The sequence below is a fragment of the Coregonus lavaretus genome (assembly GCF_964263955.1).
Source record: "Coregonus lavaretus genome assembly, chromosome: 23".
NCBI classification, from domain to species: Eukaryota; Metazoa; Chordata; class Actinopteri; order Salmoniformes; family Salmonidae; genus Coregonus; species Coregonus lavaretus.
In genome coordinates this window covers 9,766,987-9,780,871 of record NC_140010.1, presented here as the reverse complement: position 1 = coordinate 9,780,871, position 13,885 = coordinate 9,766,987, and the positions used below count along the sequence as shown (strand labels likewise).

Sequence of the window (13,885 nt, the reverse complement as noted above, 5' to 3'; positions counted from 1 at the left end):
ATGCTGTGGTGGCCGTGTCTGACGCTTCGGACGAACTGCTGGTTGTGTGAAAGCTTCACTCACGTAGTAGTCTTGCACCTTGCTCCGGTTGAAAGCACTGACGTTCCGGCTCGAAGGACCACAATGAAGTGTAGGATCTGTATATTCATAGGGTTTTCTTAGCGTGTAATGTGTTCTCTCCCAGCTGCTTGTAAGGGCACAGATGATAGACAGGTTGGATTCCAATTGAGGTGGTTTAATAACTATGATTCACATAGAGCAGGAATGGCACAGCACAGCACAGTTTATGGGCATTAGCATAAGAAAGAGAAACTACATAATAGTCGGCGAGTGTGTCCACAACACATGAAGAGTAAGAAATATGTGCTCACATTTTTTTGTTGTTGTGATCAAAAAATAGTTGTTTTCACCTCATACAACACACAAGGCAGGATCACGTTACAAATATTAGCCGACATGACAACATTAACATACGATATAACTATTTACATACTGTCAGGAGTCAATTATTTGAGTGCACAATATGACATTTGCTGTTTCGGATGACTATGTGATCACGCTCTCCGTAGCCGATGTGAGTAAGACTTTTAAGCAGGTCAACATTCACAAGGCCACAGGGCCAGACGGATTACCAGGACGTGTACTCCGAGCATGTGCTGACCAACTGGCAAGTGTCTTCACTGACATTTTCAACATGTCCCTGACTCAGTCTGTAATACCAACATGTTTCAAGCAGACCACCACAGTCCCCGTGCCCAAGGACACTAAGATAACCTGCCTAAATGACTACCGACCCGTAGCACTGACGTCTGTAGCCATGAAGTGCTTTGAATGGCTGGTCATGGCTCACATCAACACCATTATCCCAGAAACCCTAGACCCACTCCAATTTGCATACCGCCCCAACAGATCCACAGATGATGCAATCTCTATTGCACTCCACACTGCCCTTTCCCACCTGGACAAGAGGAACACCTACGTGAGAATGCTATTCATTGACTACAGCTCAGCGTTCAACACCATAGTGCCCTCAAAGCTCATTACTAAGCTAAGGATCCTGGGACTAAACACCTCCCTCTGCAACTGGATCCTGGACTTCCTGACGGGCCACCCCCAGTTGGTAAGGGTAGGTAACAACACATCTGCCACGCTGATCCTCAACACGGGGGACCCTCAGGGGTGCATGCTCAGTCCCCTCCTGTACTCCCTGTTCACACATGACTGCATGGCCAGGCACGACTCCAACACCATCATTAAGTTTGCCGACGACACAACAGTGGTAGGCCTGATCACCGACAACGATGAGACAGCCTATAGGGAGGAGGTCAGAGACCTGGCAGTGTGGTGCCAGGATAACAACCCCTCCCTCAACGTGACCAAGACAAAGGAGATGAACTATCATGGTCCAAACACACCAAGACAGTCGTGAAGAGGGCACGACAAAGCCTATTCCCCCTCAGGAGACTGAAAAGATTTGGCATGGGTCCTCAGATCCTCAAAAAGTTCTACAGCTGCACCATCGAGAGCATCCTGACTGGTTGCATCACCGCCTGGTATGGCAACTGCTCGGCCTCCGACCGCAAGTCACTACAGAGGGTAGTGCGTACGGCCCAGTACATCACTGGGGCCAAGCTTCCTGCCATCCAGGACCTCTATACCAGGCGGTGTCAGAGGAAGGCCCTCAAAATTGTCAAAGACTCCAGCCACCCTAGTCATAGACTGTTCTCTCTGCTACTGCACGGCAAGCGGTACCGGAGCGCCAAGTCTAGGTCCAAAAGGCTTCTCAACAGCTTCTACCCCCAAGCCATAAGACTCCTGAACAGCTAATCATGGCTACCCGGACTATTTGCACCCCCACCCCATCTTTTTACGCTGCTGCTACTCTGTTAATTATTTATGCATAGTCACATTAACTCTACCCACATGTACATATTACCTCAACTACCTCAACTAGCCGGTGCCCCCGCACATTGACTCTGCACCGGTACCCCCCTGTATATAGCCTCCCTACTGTTATTTTATTTTACTTCTGCTCTTTTTTTCTCAACACTTTTTTGTTGTTGTTTTTTAAAACGTTTTATTAAGAAATAAATGCATTGTTGGTTAAGGGCTGTAAGTAAGCATTTCACGGTAATGTCTACACCTGTTGTATTCGGCGCATGTGGCAAATAAAATTTGATTTGATTTGTTTTACAGGAAGTAGAGTTTACAGTAAAACATATTGGTATGTGTAATAACACATTCATAGTCAATCACATCAAAAGGCGCTGGTGCAGAAACAACAATAAATAGCAGCGTGGCAGAATTGTAGACCGACACCGTACTACATTGGCCTCCTATCTAGGAGGCTAATCAAGCACTTATGCGTAGGTACAAGAGCGAAACAGAAACAACTCTTGCTGCAAAGAGTTCAAGTTTTTTATTTCAGGATGTGGTACTGAGAGACTGTCTGTCTGGCCATGCAATGTGTGTGAAAGTTGTTTCTGGCTCTGTAGCTTCATTAAATGTGCACACACACACACACCAATGTGTCCTGTAGTAGTGTGGTTAAGAGGAGCTTTAGTGCCCACTGGGTAAGGTATTAGATCACTGTTTCAGCTCAAACTAAAGTTAACACCCACTACCATGACTGTCTCTAGTTTAAACTCCAATAAGAGAAAACAGAGTTTAAAATGACATAACTGATCTAGGTGATGTTTAGTTACGCGGGAAAGGATGGAAAAGAACAATATAAAAGTAATGATAAGATGATTCATGCCATGATTGAAAATGTTTATTGACAGGGAATCAGACAAACTCTTCACAAGATGTTGAGACCAATGACAGAGTACCTATATTTTGGCTAAAATAAACCTTTCAACATGCTGGTGTAGAATGAACCAACCAACCCGCTCCAGGATTCCATACTTTTCTCCCAACATTACTCACACTCTTAGCCAACCATACAAAAGACTAAGAGCAGTGATCCTAGATTTACACCAGTGACGGTATGGTTACCCCAGTGACTGCATAGTTCCACCAGTGACTGCATGGTTTATACTAGTGATCCCCATTACCCCCATGGTTACACCAGTGATCCACATTACCCCATGGTTACACCAGTGATCCCCATTACCCCCATGGTTACACCAGTGATCCCCATTACCCCCATGGTTACACCAGTGATCCACATTTCCCCATGGTTACACCTGATCCCCATTACCCCATGGTTACACCAGTGATCCCCATTACCCCCATGGTTACACCAGTGATCCCCATTATCCCATGGTTACACCAGGTATCCCCATTACCCCATGGTACACGAGTGATCCCCATTACCCCATGGTTACACCAGTGATCCCCATTACCCCATGGTTACACCAGTGATCCACATGGTTACACCAGTGATCCCCATGGTTACACCAGTAAGACACTTCGAGAGACAGATAAGATAGACAAGTATTGAACATCATACAAGGTAGTGGAGGGTATTTTCATGATCAGAGAGAAGCCTTTTTATTTAGAGCTTAAGTACTTTGGTCATTATTACATGTTTGAAAAAGAGGATACCTGGGGTGAGTTTGAGGTCCCACGGGGGACCAGTACAATGACTAAATGGCTAAAATGTAAGTGCATTCATTATGTTAGACTGTGCAAAAACTTCATAGAGTAAAATTAAACAGCAATGAGCTGCTAAAAGTAAGATCATTTAATATCAGGACCAAACCCTGCGGTAAAAACAGTGCATGCAAGAGTGTTATTATATTATATATATATATATATTATAGTCCTAAAACCATACTAATACAGACAGACACATCTACCACCAACACCACAGGCCAGATGAAACCCAGAGAGGAGAAGAAAGAGAGGAAAACTTGGGAGGAGATATATCCAGGCTGGGAAATGGAGGACATGTTGTCGTTACATGCAGGAGCCAAGTGTAAGTAAACAATCTTTGGGCTCTCAGTTGGTGCTTCCATCATACAGGTATTTGACCCGCCTCTGCAATTCTTCGACCAATCTCTTCTGAGATTTCTCCTTGCTGGCCTGCCAATCTTCGGAGAGACAGAGAGAACAGCCAATCAGAAAATAACCTGACTGTGCGTGTGTGTGTGCGTTTGCATTTGTGTTTGTATGGGAATTTCAGAGGCCTGCCTGTGTAGGAGCAGAGTAGAGGGGTGGAGAAGGTGACTTTGGTCCCAGACGTGTTTTCCTCAAACCCAGGTTTCTCCAGACCTCTCTTCACAAACCACTCATCTAGAACGTTCCTCACTGAGGTACCTCTGCTGGAGTCTGTGGAGGGATTCACAATACTGTATCGTGAGTGTGTGTTTGTGCGTAGTGAAGTGGACATTATGTGTGTGTGTCAGTATTAAACAAGGTGAACCCTGTGCGACTGAGCTATCTCTGGCCCTAATAACAGTGTGTGTGTGTGTGTGTGTGGTACTGACCCATCTCATCCTCCCCCAGTAGACCCAGTAAGCGTTGGATGAGTTGGGCTCTAATGGTTTTCTTATTCCCCTGACCTCGAGTCTCCATACTATAACTGTCAATCACATCAGCTTTAAGGAACATCTCTGCCAACTAACAGTGAATTCAATGCTTTTTGTATGTCATCAGCACCTTAAAGGAATAGTTAATTCAAAATACAACACAAGTTAAGTGGTTGAAAAAATGTTTTAAACCACTTAAGAGTGGACTATCCCTTTAACTTTAAATTCCCTGACATTTAGAAATGAGAGCTCTATAAATCAGTCGTTACCCAGAGAACTTCAGCAGGATGGAGCGTCTGTACTGAGTTCCTGTAAGGGCGGAGTTAGCAGATGTAAGGCCTGCCCCTTCCAACAGAATCTGGAGCCTTTGAACCGCCTTCTCAGTGCTGCCGGTTGGGGCCACAGGACCACAGTTGCCAATAAAAGGAGCCAGTTGAGACAGCGCCCTCTGGCAGGCTGACTGACGGGCTGCAGCCTCACTGGAACCTGTCAATGAAATCTGCCTTTAGCAATGTGATACATTCAGTTCATTCATTCATTCATTCATTCATTCATTCAATACACTCATTTCATTTACTAACGTTATCATGTGCCCCTCTCATACATGATAAATAAATCCATTCCAACTTTTCGTGGTGTTACCCTGGCCACTGTAGGTGAAGACACAGGTGATGTGTTTGAGAGTGCAGCAGAACCTGCCCTTCTCCTGTTCCTTTACATCCTCTACAGGCAATGGGAATGACCGCTGCAGGAAAAACTGCTTCACCTTCCCCATGGACTGACTCTCATCTACAGAGAGCGGGATGGGGAAGAGAGTAGATGGGGAGAAAGAGGGGGAGAGAGAGGGAGGGATGGAGAGAAAGGAGACATGAGGAGGGGAGGAAAGGGGGAGCGAGGATAGAGGGAGGAGAAAGAGGACGCTGAGATCGATATTATTTTGTCTGTTTTGACTGAAAGTCCAAGTGTAGTGTAACCACAGTCACTAAGGAGTAGTTTTTAGAATGTGAAATAATGATTAGTGGCTCAGCTCATCTGTATTTATGAGAAGCTTTATACATATGTCAAATGTAATTTAATTGATTGCTCACCAGTACCAGGCTGACAGATCTCCCCTGTGGTGCCCAGACTGTGGTAGGACCGACGGATTGCCTCTTTCTTAGAGCTGAACAGGGTCTGGTTGTGGAAGGTATAGCGGTCTAGTCGGACCTCCACCCTCCACTCACACCACTGCTCCACAGACACATCCTCACACACCACACACGGGGGCTGCAGATCCCACCGCACTAGACACCGGCGGATTTCTGAAACACACATACCTACAGTTTACCATTGACATCAAGTTTTAGGATAATTCAGAATGAGGGTAGCTCAGAATAGAAGCACATTGAAAGGAGAGTCACCTTCCGTCTCTCCCCCAGACTTCATCTCTGCCGATCTCTTGGGGGGAGGCGGGCCCGAATCTTCAGGTGTTGTCTCCATGGCAACAGCAACACTAACTGATAACTTGTCAGCCTGTAGAGTATAGTCAGAAGTTTCCCCTGTCACCTGACCTGCAACTGTGGGGAGAAAGGGACAGAGATCATGGCAGAGGGACAGAGACAGTAAAGAAACAGAGAGAGAAATGGAGAGAGTGAGAGAGAGGAAAGAGAGAGAGAAACAGAGCGAGAAAAACAGAGAGAGAAAGAGGTCCAGACTAACCTGCTCCAGTACTGTTCTTGTACTCTGGTTTAGCTCCTCCTCCATGCTTGACCAGCAGCTCCTGGAGGTTCCCCTTGTAGTTCAGACCCGCTCCGCTGCTGCCCACAACCCCACTCAGGATTCCACTCAGGCGCCTCAGGGCCTCCTTAGCTGCCCAATGCTCTGCCTGCTGCTTTTTAGGGGCCGCCTCTGAGAGAGCGAGAGAGAGAGGGGGGGTGAGTAAAGTAACGAGGAGAGTAAAGTAACGCTCCCTTTAGTTTCAATGCATTTTGGCGCAAAAGATGGGTAAACAGCGTTTACCATCCACTACACCACTGGTTACATGTGAGTGTGAGACATAATTTAATGTCCTGGAAAAACTGCAACTACCCTTCATAACCAATGTCTACATCTCATCAAATGTGCCATTGTAATGAAATATAAAGTGTTTTATATAAACAAAGTCACCTGGGCTGTGGAACGTGAGCTCGCCTACGATTCCCAGAGTGCACCTGTGCTTTCCCTCTGCTGTTGTTACACAGTCCTCCACTGGTGGGTCAGACTCTGCCAGTCTGAAGAACTCCAACACGCTCTGCCTTTCACTGCCTGAAAGGGTAGCAACGAGTTGAGTCACAGCAACATCCACTAACCAACGAAGTAAGATGAAGTTGTCCCCGTACTGATCTAAGGTCAGTCTACCTGAAGTTGTCCCCCATGTAAGGTGTGTAGTGTACCTGCTGTAGGTGGAAGCTCCAGAGACAGGCCCTGGAGCAGGCTGCAGTAGGCTGCCTGTAGCGCTCCCTCTTGCGTAGACGCCTCCTGTGGGATGAGGTCCTTCTGCACACATACCGTCACACACGCAAAGAACCGCCGGCTGTCTGAAAAAGGTAGGACAGATGAAGGGACCTTACACTTTTTCATACACTTATTTCTTTGTGTTCTTTCAACAGTGTTCACTGTTGTCTTATTCTTGAACATATTTTTCTCTAGGTACAAAGCTGTCCGTTTACATGAAATGAACAATAAAGCTATGCGAGTTTGAATGTGTACCTGAAGAGACGCTGCGCTCCTCTGGGAGGGTGGGCGTGGCTTGGCGGGGGTCTGACTCTAAGGCTCCTCCTCCCTGGGTCTCCATGGTATTCATGTCCATGGCTGACACTGGGACCACCTGACTTTCGGGGGGCTGCAAGCTAGGTATCACGGGAGCTGGTGGGATGTGAGGGCAGCCCTCACCTTCGTCTGGCCACACTCCTTTCTCCTTCTTCCCTATCCCCCCTTTCTCAATCTCACTTGTCATCCCTTCACTCTCCTCCACTCCCCCTCCTCTCTCAGTGACCTCCCCCGCCCCCTCTCCTCTGTCTGTGACGTCATAATCAGGCATCTCCAGAGGTGGGGTCTGGGCCTCCAGCAGCTCTTTAAGGGCGCTTACGTAGTTCCCTCCCACCACTTCCTTACTGCCGAGGACCCAGGACAGCCGCTGGAGGGCCACTTTAGCTGCCTGCTGCTGCACCGGTTTCTTTTTTCTGGAACCCTCTGGAGTCAACCAGAAACAGTCATATTTTAAACATTATACAATACATATCTATATACATGACATATACATGACATACACACAGTATATTTACATTCAATACATCATAAAACATAACATTGTAAATTATCCATTTGGCCCTCTACTGAATGTGGCGTTACCTGGGGCATAGAAGGTGATTGGTCCAGTGAATCGGAGGGTGCAGTGGTAGCTCCTCCGCTCGGCATCAGATTGGAGGGCCTCCTCTGGGGGCGGGACATCCTGCGTATGACAGTGCTCCAGGACCACATCCTTATAGGGTGAAGCTGAGGTACAAAAGAAGAAAAGAGTTTCCATGACAACAAGCATTTTGATGGACATGGGGGGGAAAAACAGTAAAGGTAGATGTACATTACTGTATGGTGGTGGGCTCTTTAACCTGATTCTGGTAGATCCAACAGGAGAGCTAGTTTCTTGTAGGCAAACTCAACAGCCTCTGTCTTCCCAGAATGCCTCTCTCCAGAGGTGACGTCAGTTTTAAGGACCACGGTGACACAACCAAAGAACATGGGGCCTGAAGACAGAGTCACATGGTAGAGAGGAACCAATCAGACACAAATAGCAGCTCACTGACTTAGGACTTGTTTGAGAAACATGCTAATATGATGACATGATCTTATAACAGATACTGTACTATAAATTGGATTTGCTGAGGAATACAGTACCTGTGCATGAGAGGCTTTGTGGTTGGTCCGTCTGGCTACTGGATGCCTCTCCCTCCTCTGTGTCATTGGCTAGCTCACTCAGACTAGTGCTGTCACTGGCTAGCTGGCTCAGGTGCTGCAGGGCCAATTTAGCCACTTCCTGGTGAGAGGCCTTCGTATTTCCGCACACCTTAGTACCTTCAAACGTCAGACCTCTAACCTTCACACAACCCCTGAAACCTGGACATGCCCAATTTGAGAAAAGTCAGAGGGTCAGTCTTCGGAGAGACACAGCTGCATGCATCTCCAACGTTTTCACATAATAATAATAATAATAATAACAATAGAGCATTTATTTCCAATTAACGAGTTTTGATAGAGCCGTTTGATGATATTATAAAGATATTACACATTATATAATAAAACAGCCATTAGACATCTGTTAATTACACCACAGATTTGGATAAGAGCCAGGAGTTTCTCCTGACTATGTAACCTAGGCTAGCCAGGAAAAATCTGGATGACAGTTATGGGCTACAGTCTTTTTGGGGGAAAAACTCCAGGCCCAGGGCTAGGGTTAAGGTTCTGACTTACCGAGGCCTTCCTTTATCTCTGAGAAGACGGGCGGACGCCAGCCCTGCATGTTGGCCTCCTCATACAGATGGTTCTTATATCTGAGGACTTCAGTAGCGAACTCAGGATCTGGAAAACACACAACACACAGCTGCATGAGTAGGGCTGGATCCCTCAGTATCTCTCTCTTCAGTCAGTAAGTCAGTCAGTCAGACTCTCTCTGTCTCTGTCTGGAAAACCAATGCCCTGAGTAGGGCTTGATCCCTCAGTAACTCTCTATTCAGTCAGTCAGTCAGACAGACAATCAGTCAGTCAGACTCTCTCTGTCTCTGTCTGGAAAACCAATGCCCTGAGTAGGGCTGGATCCTCAGTAACTCTCTCTTCAGTCAGACAGTCAGACAGTCAGTCAGTCAGACTCTCTCTGTCTGGAAAACCAATGCCCTGAGTGGTGTTGGATCCATCTCTCTCTCTATGTTCCTCTCTCACCGTGTGTGTGTGTATTCCTCTCCAGTGTGTCCACTCTGTCGTTGAGCAAGTCCACTTTTTCCTGCACCTCTCTCAGTTTCTCCCACTGTGGTCCCAGGCTCTCCTGCAGGTCCTTGTTCCCCTCCAGAAACACCCTCACACACTGCAGCTCGTCCACCTTGAGGTACACACAAACACACACATTTGAGGTGTCTTACAGTGAGGTTGTGTGTGTGTGTGTGTCTGTGTGTGTGTGTGTGTGAGGGGACTTACAGTGTGTGCGTGTGTGTCTTACAGTAAGGGCTGTCTCTCTGTCCTCTTCATAGCGTTGGGTCAGACACTCCATCTTTTCCTTTAGTATCTGTTGTTCCAGACTCAGAAACTTCTGGAGCTTCTGCATGTCCTCGAATATCTTGCCCTCATCCGCCGCATTGCCCGCCGCTTTGCCCTCCGCCCTATTTTTACCAAACTGGTTCACAATAAAACTGAAGTCTGTATTCTGGAGCTGGGGAAAATATAGTGAAAAGATAATGAATAGTTGACAAGATATCTTACTGGTCAGATTGCTAATGTGAAAAGTTGAGTGTGGATTTACTAGCACAAACACACACACAAACATACACACCTGTTCGATCTCCTCTGCCAGCTCCCTCAATTCGGGGGAGTGTGTTTCCAGAGCCCGGCCAAGCTCTTTGATTCGGCCCAGGTACAATTCTAAATTCTTCCTCTCCACCCGGAAGTCAGCCGAGTGCATCACCTTGTTCCTCACGTTGGTCACCTGCACACACACACACACATGCAAGCCCACACAGGTAAGCATGCACATGTGTGAATGTGTGTATGTATGTGTGCATGCATGCGTGTGAGAATGTTTACCGGTGTGAAAAGATTGGGTTTGGCAAATTTGCGAAAGTGGAGGCAATGGGACATGAGGTTGAGGAATGCAGAGATGTCAAACTCCTCCACTGTGGTGTGCTTCCCGTTTCCACCGTTCATGTGGACCTATTCAAACACACAAAACACACACACACAAACTACAATAATGTACCAACTACTAACTGCAGGATCATTACAATATGTAAAACACATGATATGTACAGCCAGACCGTTACTCATTGCTTTACCTTGGCCACCTCCCATTTCTTTGTAGGCCACAGGTACGGGTTGGAGTTATTCCAGTACACCGGTCCGCCTTTATGGTTAGCCAAGATCGCAACTTTCCATTGCTCACACACTTCTTCTTTACACACTTTAGGAATCTAGATTAAGAGTTTTGTTATTTATTTAGGGTTATAATCATTCTAAAAGTGACCTTTTAAGAAATAAAAGGAAATTGCAACAGGAAGTGTCTATTTTTGTTCGGTTTGGAAGTGTCAAGTTTCTGTTATATGTCTTTTGTAAGTGACAACAAGTAACAAGCATGCAGTGACATCCACGCTACAGTGAGCCAATGGTTATTACTATTATTTAAATCATATTACATTGTAACTCCGGCAGATATCATTTTTATTCACCTGGTTACACATTGGGTTCCCCATAGCGCCATTTAATTTAATGTTTACTTTTTTTCGGAGTTCACAGTGGTAAGTTTCGGTTTCGTTTTCCAGGAAACCTCCAAGTCGCGTTTTAAGACAATTCAGACCCATGGTCGTTTTAATCCAGTTTTTATACCCGTCATCCTGAAACCGTCTGAGCGAGTCCATGGTGAAACAAATGTCGTGTTGTTGTGCTCGATAATAATGCAACTTTCTAGTTTCCAATTCTCCAGTACCAGCAGATTCGATCAGTATCCCGTAGCCGCCGACGGCGCCTGTTCGCCGGCTTGTGGACTGCTGCTGCAGAACTGTCAGGAACTGTTCAGGCGTTCAGGAGCCAGTATTCAACCAAGGTCCGTGCTATGCGGGATCCTTGGGACGTACCTACCCCATTGAAGTTGACGTTTAAAATGGTCAAGGTTAGGGTAAAAGCAGGGGCGCAACTTTGGTTTTATAAGTGGGGGGGGACATAACTTGACGGGGGGTCTGGGGGTCCTCCCATTTTTGGCGGCATCTAAAGAACATTTCCTGCATTTCTACACAATCAAACATGGCCCTTCTAACCGTCTCTATTTAGAACAACAAAAAGTAAACAAAAATGTCCACAGTCATCAAGCAAGGTAAAATATTATTAAATATGTTTAAGTGATTCATAAGACTGAACTAGATCAATGATAATTCAATATTCAATATTGTGTTGCACCTTTAACCAATTGCCTAACAAATGACCAACTCTTACAAATAAAGTACAAAGACTTACCTTTTGATTGTCTTTATTAAGACATCCTCTATATCAAATTTCAGCCAGCCCGAGCCGCTTGCACGCCCGACCCCCACCAGTCTAGTCAATAACTGGCAAGTGTCTTCACTAACATTTTCAACCTGTCCCTGGCTGAGTCTGTAATACCTACATGTTTCAAGCAGACCACCATAGTCCCTGTGCCCAAGAACACCAAGGTAACCTCCCTAAATGACTACCGACCCGTAGCACTCACGTCTGTAGCCATGAAGTGCTTTGAAAGGCAGGTCATGGCTCACATCAACACCATCATCCCAGAAACCCTAGACACACTTTAATTTGCATACCGCCCCAACAGATCCACAGATCTCTATCTCTATTGCACTCAACACTGCACTTTCCCACCTGGACAAAAGGAACACCTACACTACCGTTCAAAAGTTTGGGGTCACTTAGAAAATCCCTTGTTTAAATAGTTCCTGCAAAACACCAGTCTCAAAGTCAACAGTGAAGAGGCGACTCTGGGATGCTGACCTTCTAGGCAGAGTTGCAAAGAAAAAGCCACATCTCAGACTGGGCAATAAAAATAAAATATTAAGATGGGCAGTCTGAGATATGGCTTTTTCTTTTCAACTCTGCCTAGAAGGTCAGCATCCCGGAGTCGCCTCTTCACTGCTGACATTGAGACTGATGTTTTGCGGGTACTATTTAATGAAACTGCCAGTTGAGGACCTGTGAGGCGCCTGTTTCTCAAACTAGACACTCTAATGTATTTGTCCTCTTGCTCAGTTGTGCACCGGGGCCTCCCACTCCTCTTTCTATTCTGGTTAGAGCCAGTTTGCGCTGTTCTGTGAAGGGAGTAGTACCCAGCGTTGTACGAGATCTTCAGTTTCTTGGCAATTTCTCGCATGGAATAGCCTTCATTTCTCAAAACAAGAATAGACTGACACGTTTCAGAAGAAAGTTATTTGTTTCTGGCCATTTTGAGCCTGTAATCGAACCCACAATTGCTGATGCTCCAGATACTCAACTAGTCTCAAGAAGGCCAGTTTTATTGCTTCTTTAATCAGCACAACAGTTTTCAGCTGTGCTAACATAATTGCAAAAGGGTTTTGTAATGATCAATTAGCCTTTTAAAATGATAAACTTGGATTAGCGAACACAACGTGCCATTGGAACACAGGACTGATGGTTGCTGATAATGGGCCTCTGTACGCCTATGTAGATATTCCAACATTAACAATGTCTACACTGTATTTCTGATCAATTTGATGTTATTTTAAACGGTAGTGTATATCCTTAGCAATCTACACACAATACCCCATAATGACAAAGTGAAAACAGGTTTTTAGACATTTTTGCAAATGTATTAAAAATAAAAAAACTGAAATACCTTATTTACATAAGTATTCAGCCCCTTTGCTATGAGACTCGAAATTGAGCTCAGGTGCATCCTGTTTCCATTGATCATCCTTGAGATGTTTCTACAACTTGATTGGAGTCCACCTGTGGTCAATTCAATTGATTGGACATGATTGGCACACACCAGTCTATATAAGGTCCCACAGTTGACAGTGCATGTCAAAGCAAAAACCAAGCTATGAGGTCGAAGGAATTGTCCGTAGAGCTCAGAGACAGGATTGTGTCGAGGCACAGATCTGGGGAAGGGTACCAAAACATTTCTGCAGCATTGAAGATCCCCAAGAACACAGTGGCCTCCATCATTCTTAAATGGAAGAAGTTTGGAACCACCAAGACTCTTCCTAGAGCTGACCGCCAGGCCAAACTGAGCAATCGGGGGAGAAGGGCCTTGGTCAGGGAGGTGACCAAGAACCTGATGGTCACTCTGACAGAGATCTAGAGTTCAATCAGGCCTTAATGGTAGAGTGGCCAGATGGAAGCCACTCCTCAGTAAAAGGCACATGACAACCCGTTTGGAGTTTGCCAAAAAGCACCTAAAGAACTCTCAGACCATGAGAAACAAGATTCTCTGATTTGATGAAACCAAGATTGAACTCTTTGGCCTGAATGCCAAGCATCACCTGGCACCATCCCTACAGTGAAGCATGGTGGTGGCTGCATCATGCTGTGGGGATGTTTTTCAGTGGCAGGATCTGGGAGACTAGCCAGGATCAAGGGAAGGATGAACCGAGCAAAGTACAGAGAGATCATTGATGAAAACCTGCTCCAGAGCACTCAGGACCTCA

The 13,885-nt window shown here is 45.9% G+C and overlaps 1 protein-coding gene across 1 annotated transcript; it reads right to left on the bottom strand.

Annotated features, from left to right (window-relative positions):
- Nucleotides 1-3,195: 3,195 nt before the first annotated feature.
- Nucleotides 3,196-11,321, bottom strand: LOC311098861 (uncharacterized protein). Its single transcript, XM_084139425.1, has 21 exons — nt 10,919-11,321; nt 10,529-10,663; nt 10,281-10,406; nt 10,030-10,182; nt 9,700-9,909; nt 9,426-9,582; nt 8,961-9,068; nt 8,388-8,606; nt 8,102-8,236; nt 7,845-7,988; nt 7,203-7,685; nt 6,887-7,030; nt 6,621-6,758; nt 6,174-6,362; nt 5,876-6,031; nt 5,564-5,791; nt 5,118-5,264; nt 4,745-4,961; nt 4,434-4,528; nt 4,138-4,275; nt 3,196-4,037 (listed from the first exon to the last, which is right to left on the bottom strand). Exons 1-21 carry the CDS (start codon nt 11,105-11,107, stop codon nt 3,946-3,948), a joined length of 3,603 nt encoding a protein of 1,200 aa, XP_083995551.1. The 5' UTR covers nt 11,108-11,321; the 3' UTR covers nt 3,196-3,945.
- Between the last annotated feature and the right edge of the window lie 2,564 nt (nt 11,322-13,885).

Excerpts from the sequence above, each read along its gene's own strand:
- LOC311098861 (XM_084139425.1), bottom strand. The coding sequence starts at position 11,107 with ATGGACTCGCTCAGACGGTTTCAGGATGACGGGTATAAAAACTGGATT. Across the intron at positions 10,664-10,918 it reads GGAACCCAATGTGTAACCAG|ATTCCTAAAGTGTGTAAAGA; the intron begins GTGAATAAAAAT and ends CTCTTAATCTAG. Across the intron at positions 4,276-4,433 it reads ACTGGGGGAGGATGAGATGG|ACTCCAGCAGAGGTACCTCA; the intron begins GTCAGTACCACA and ends ATCCCTCCACAG.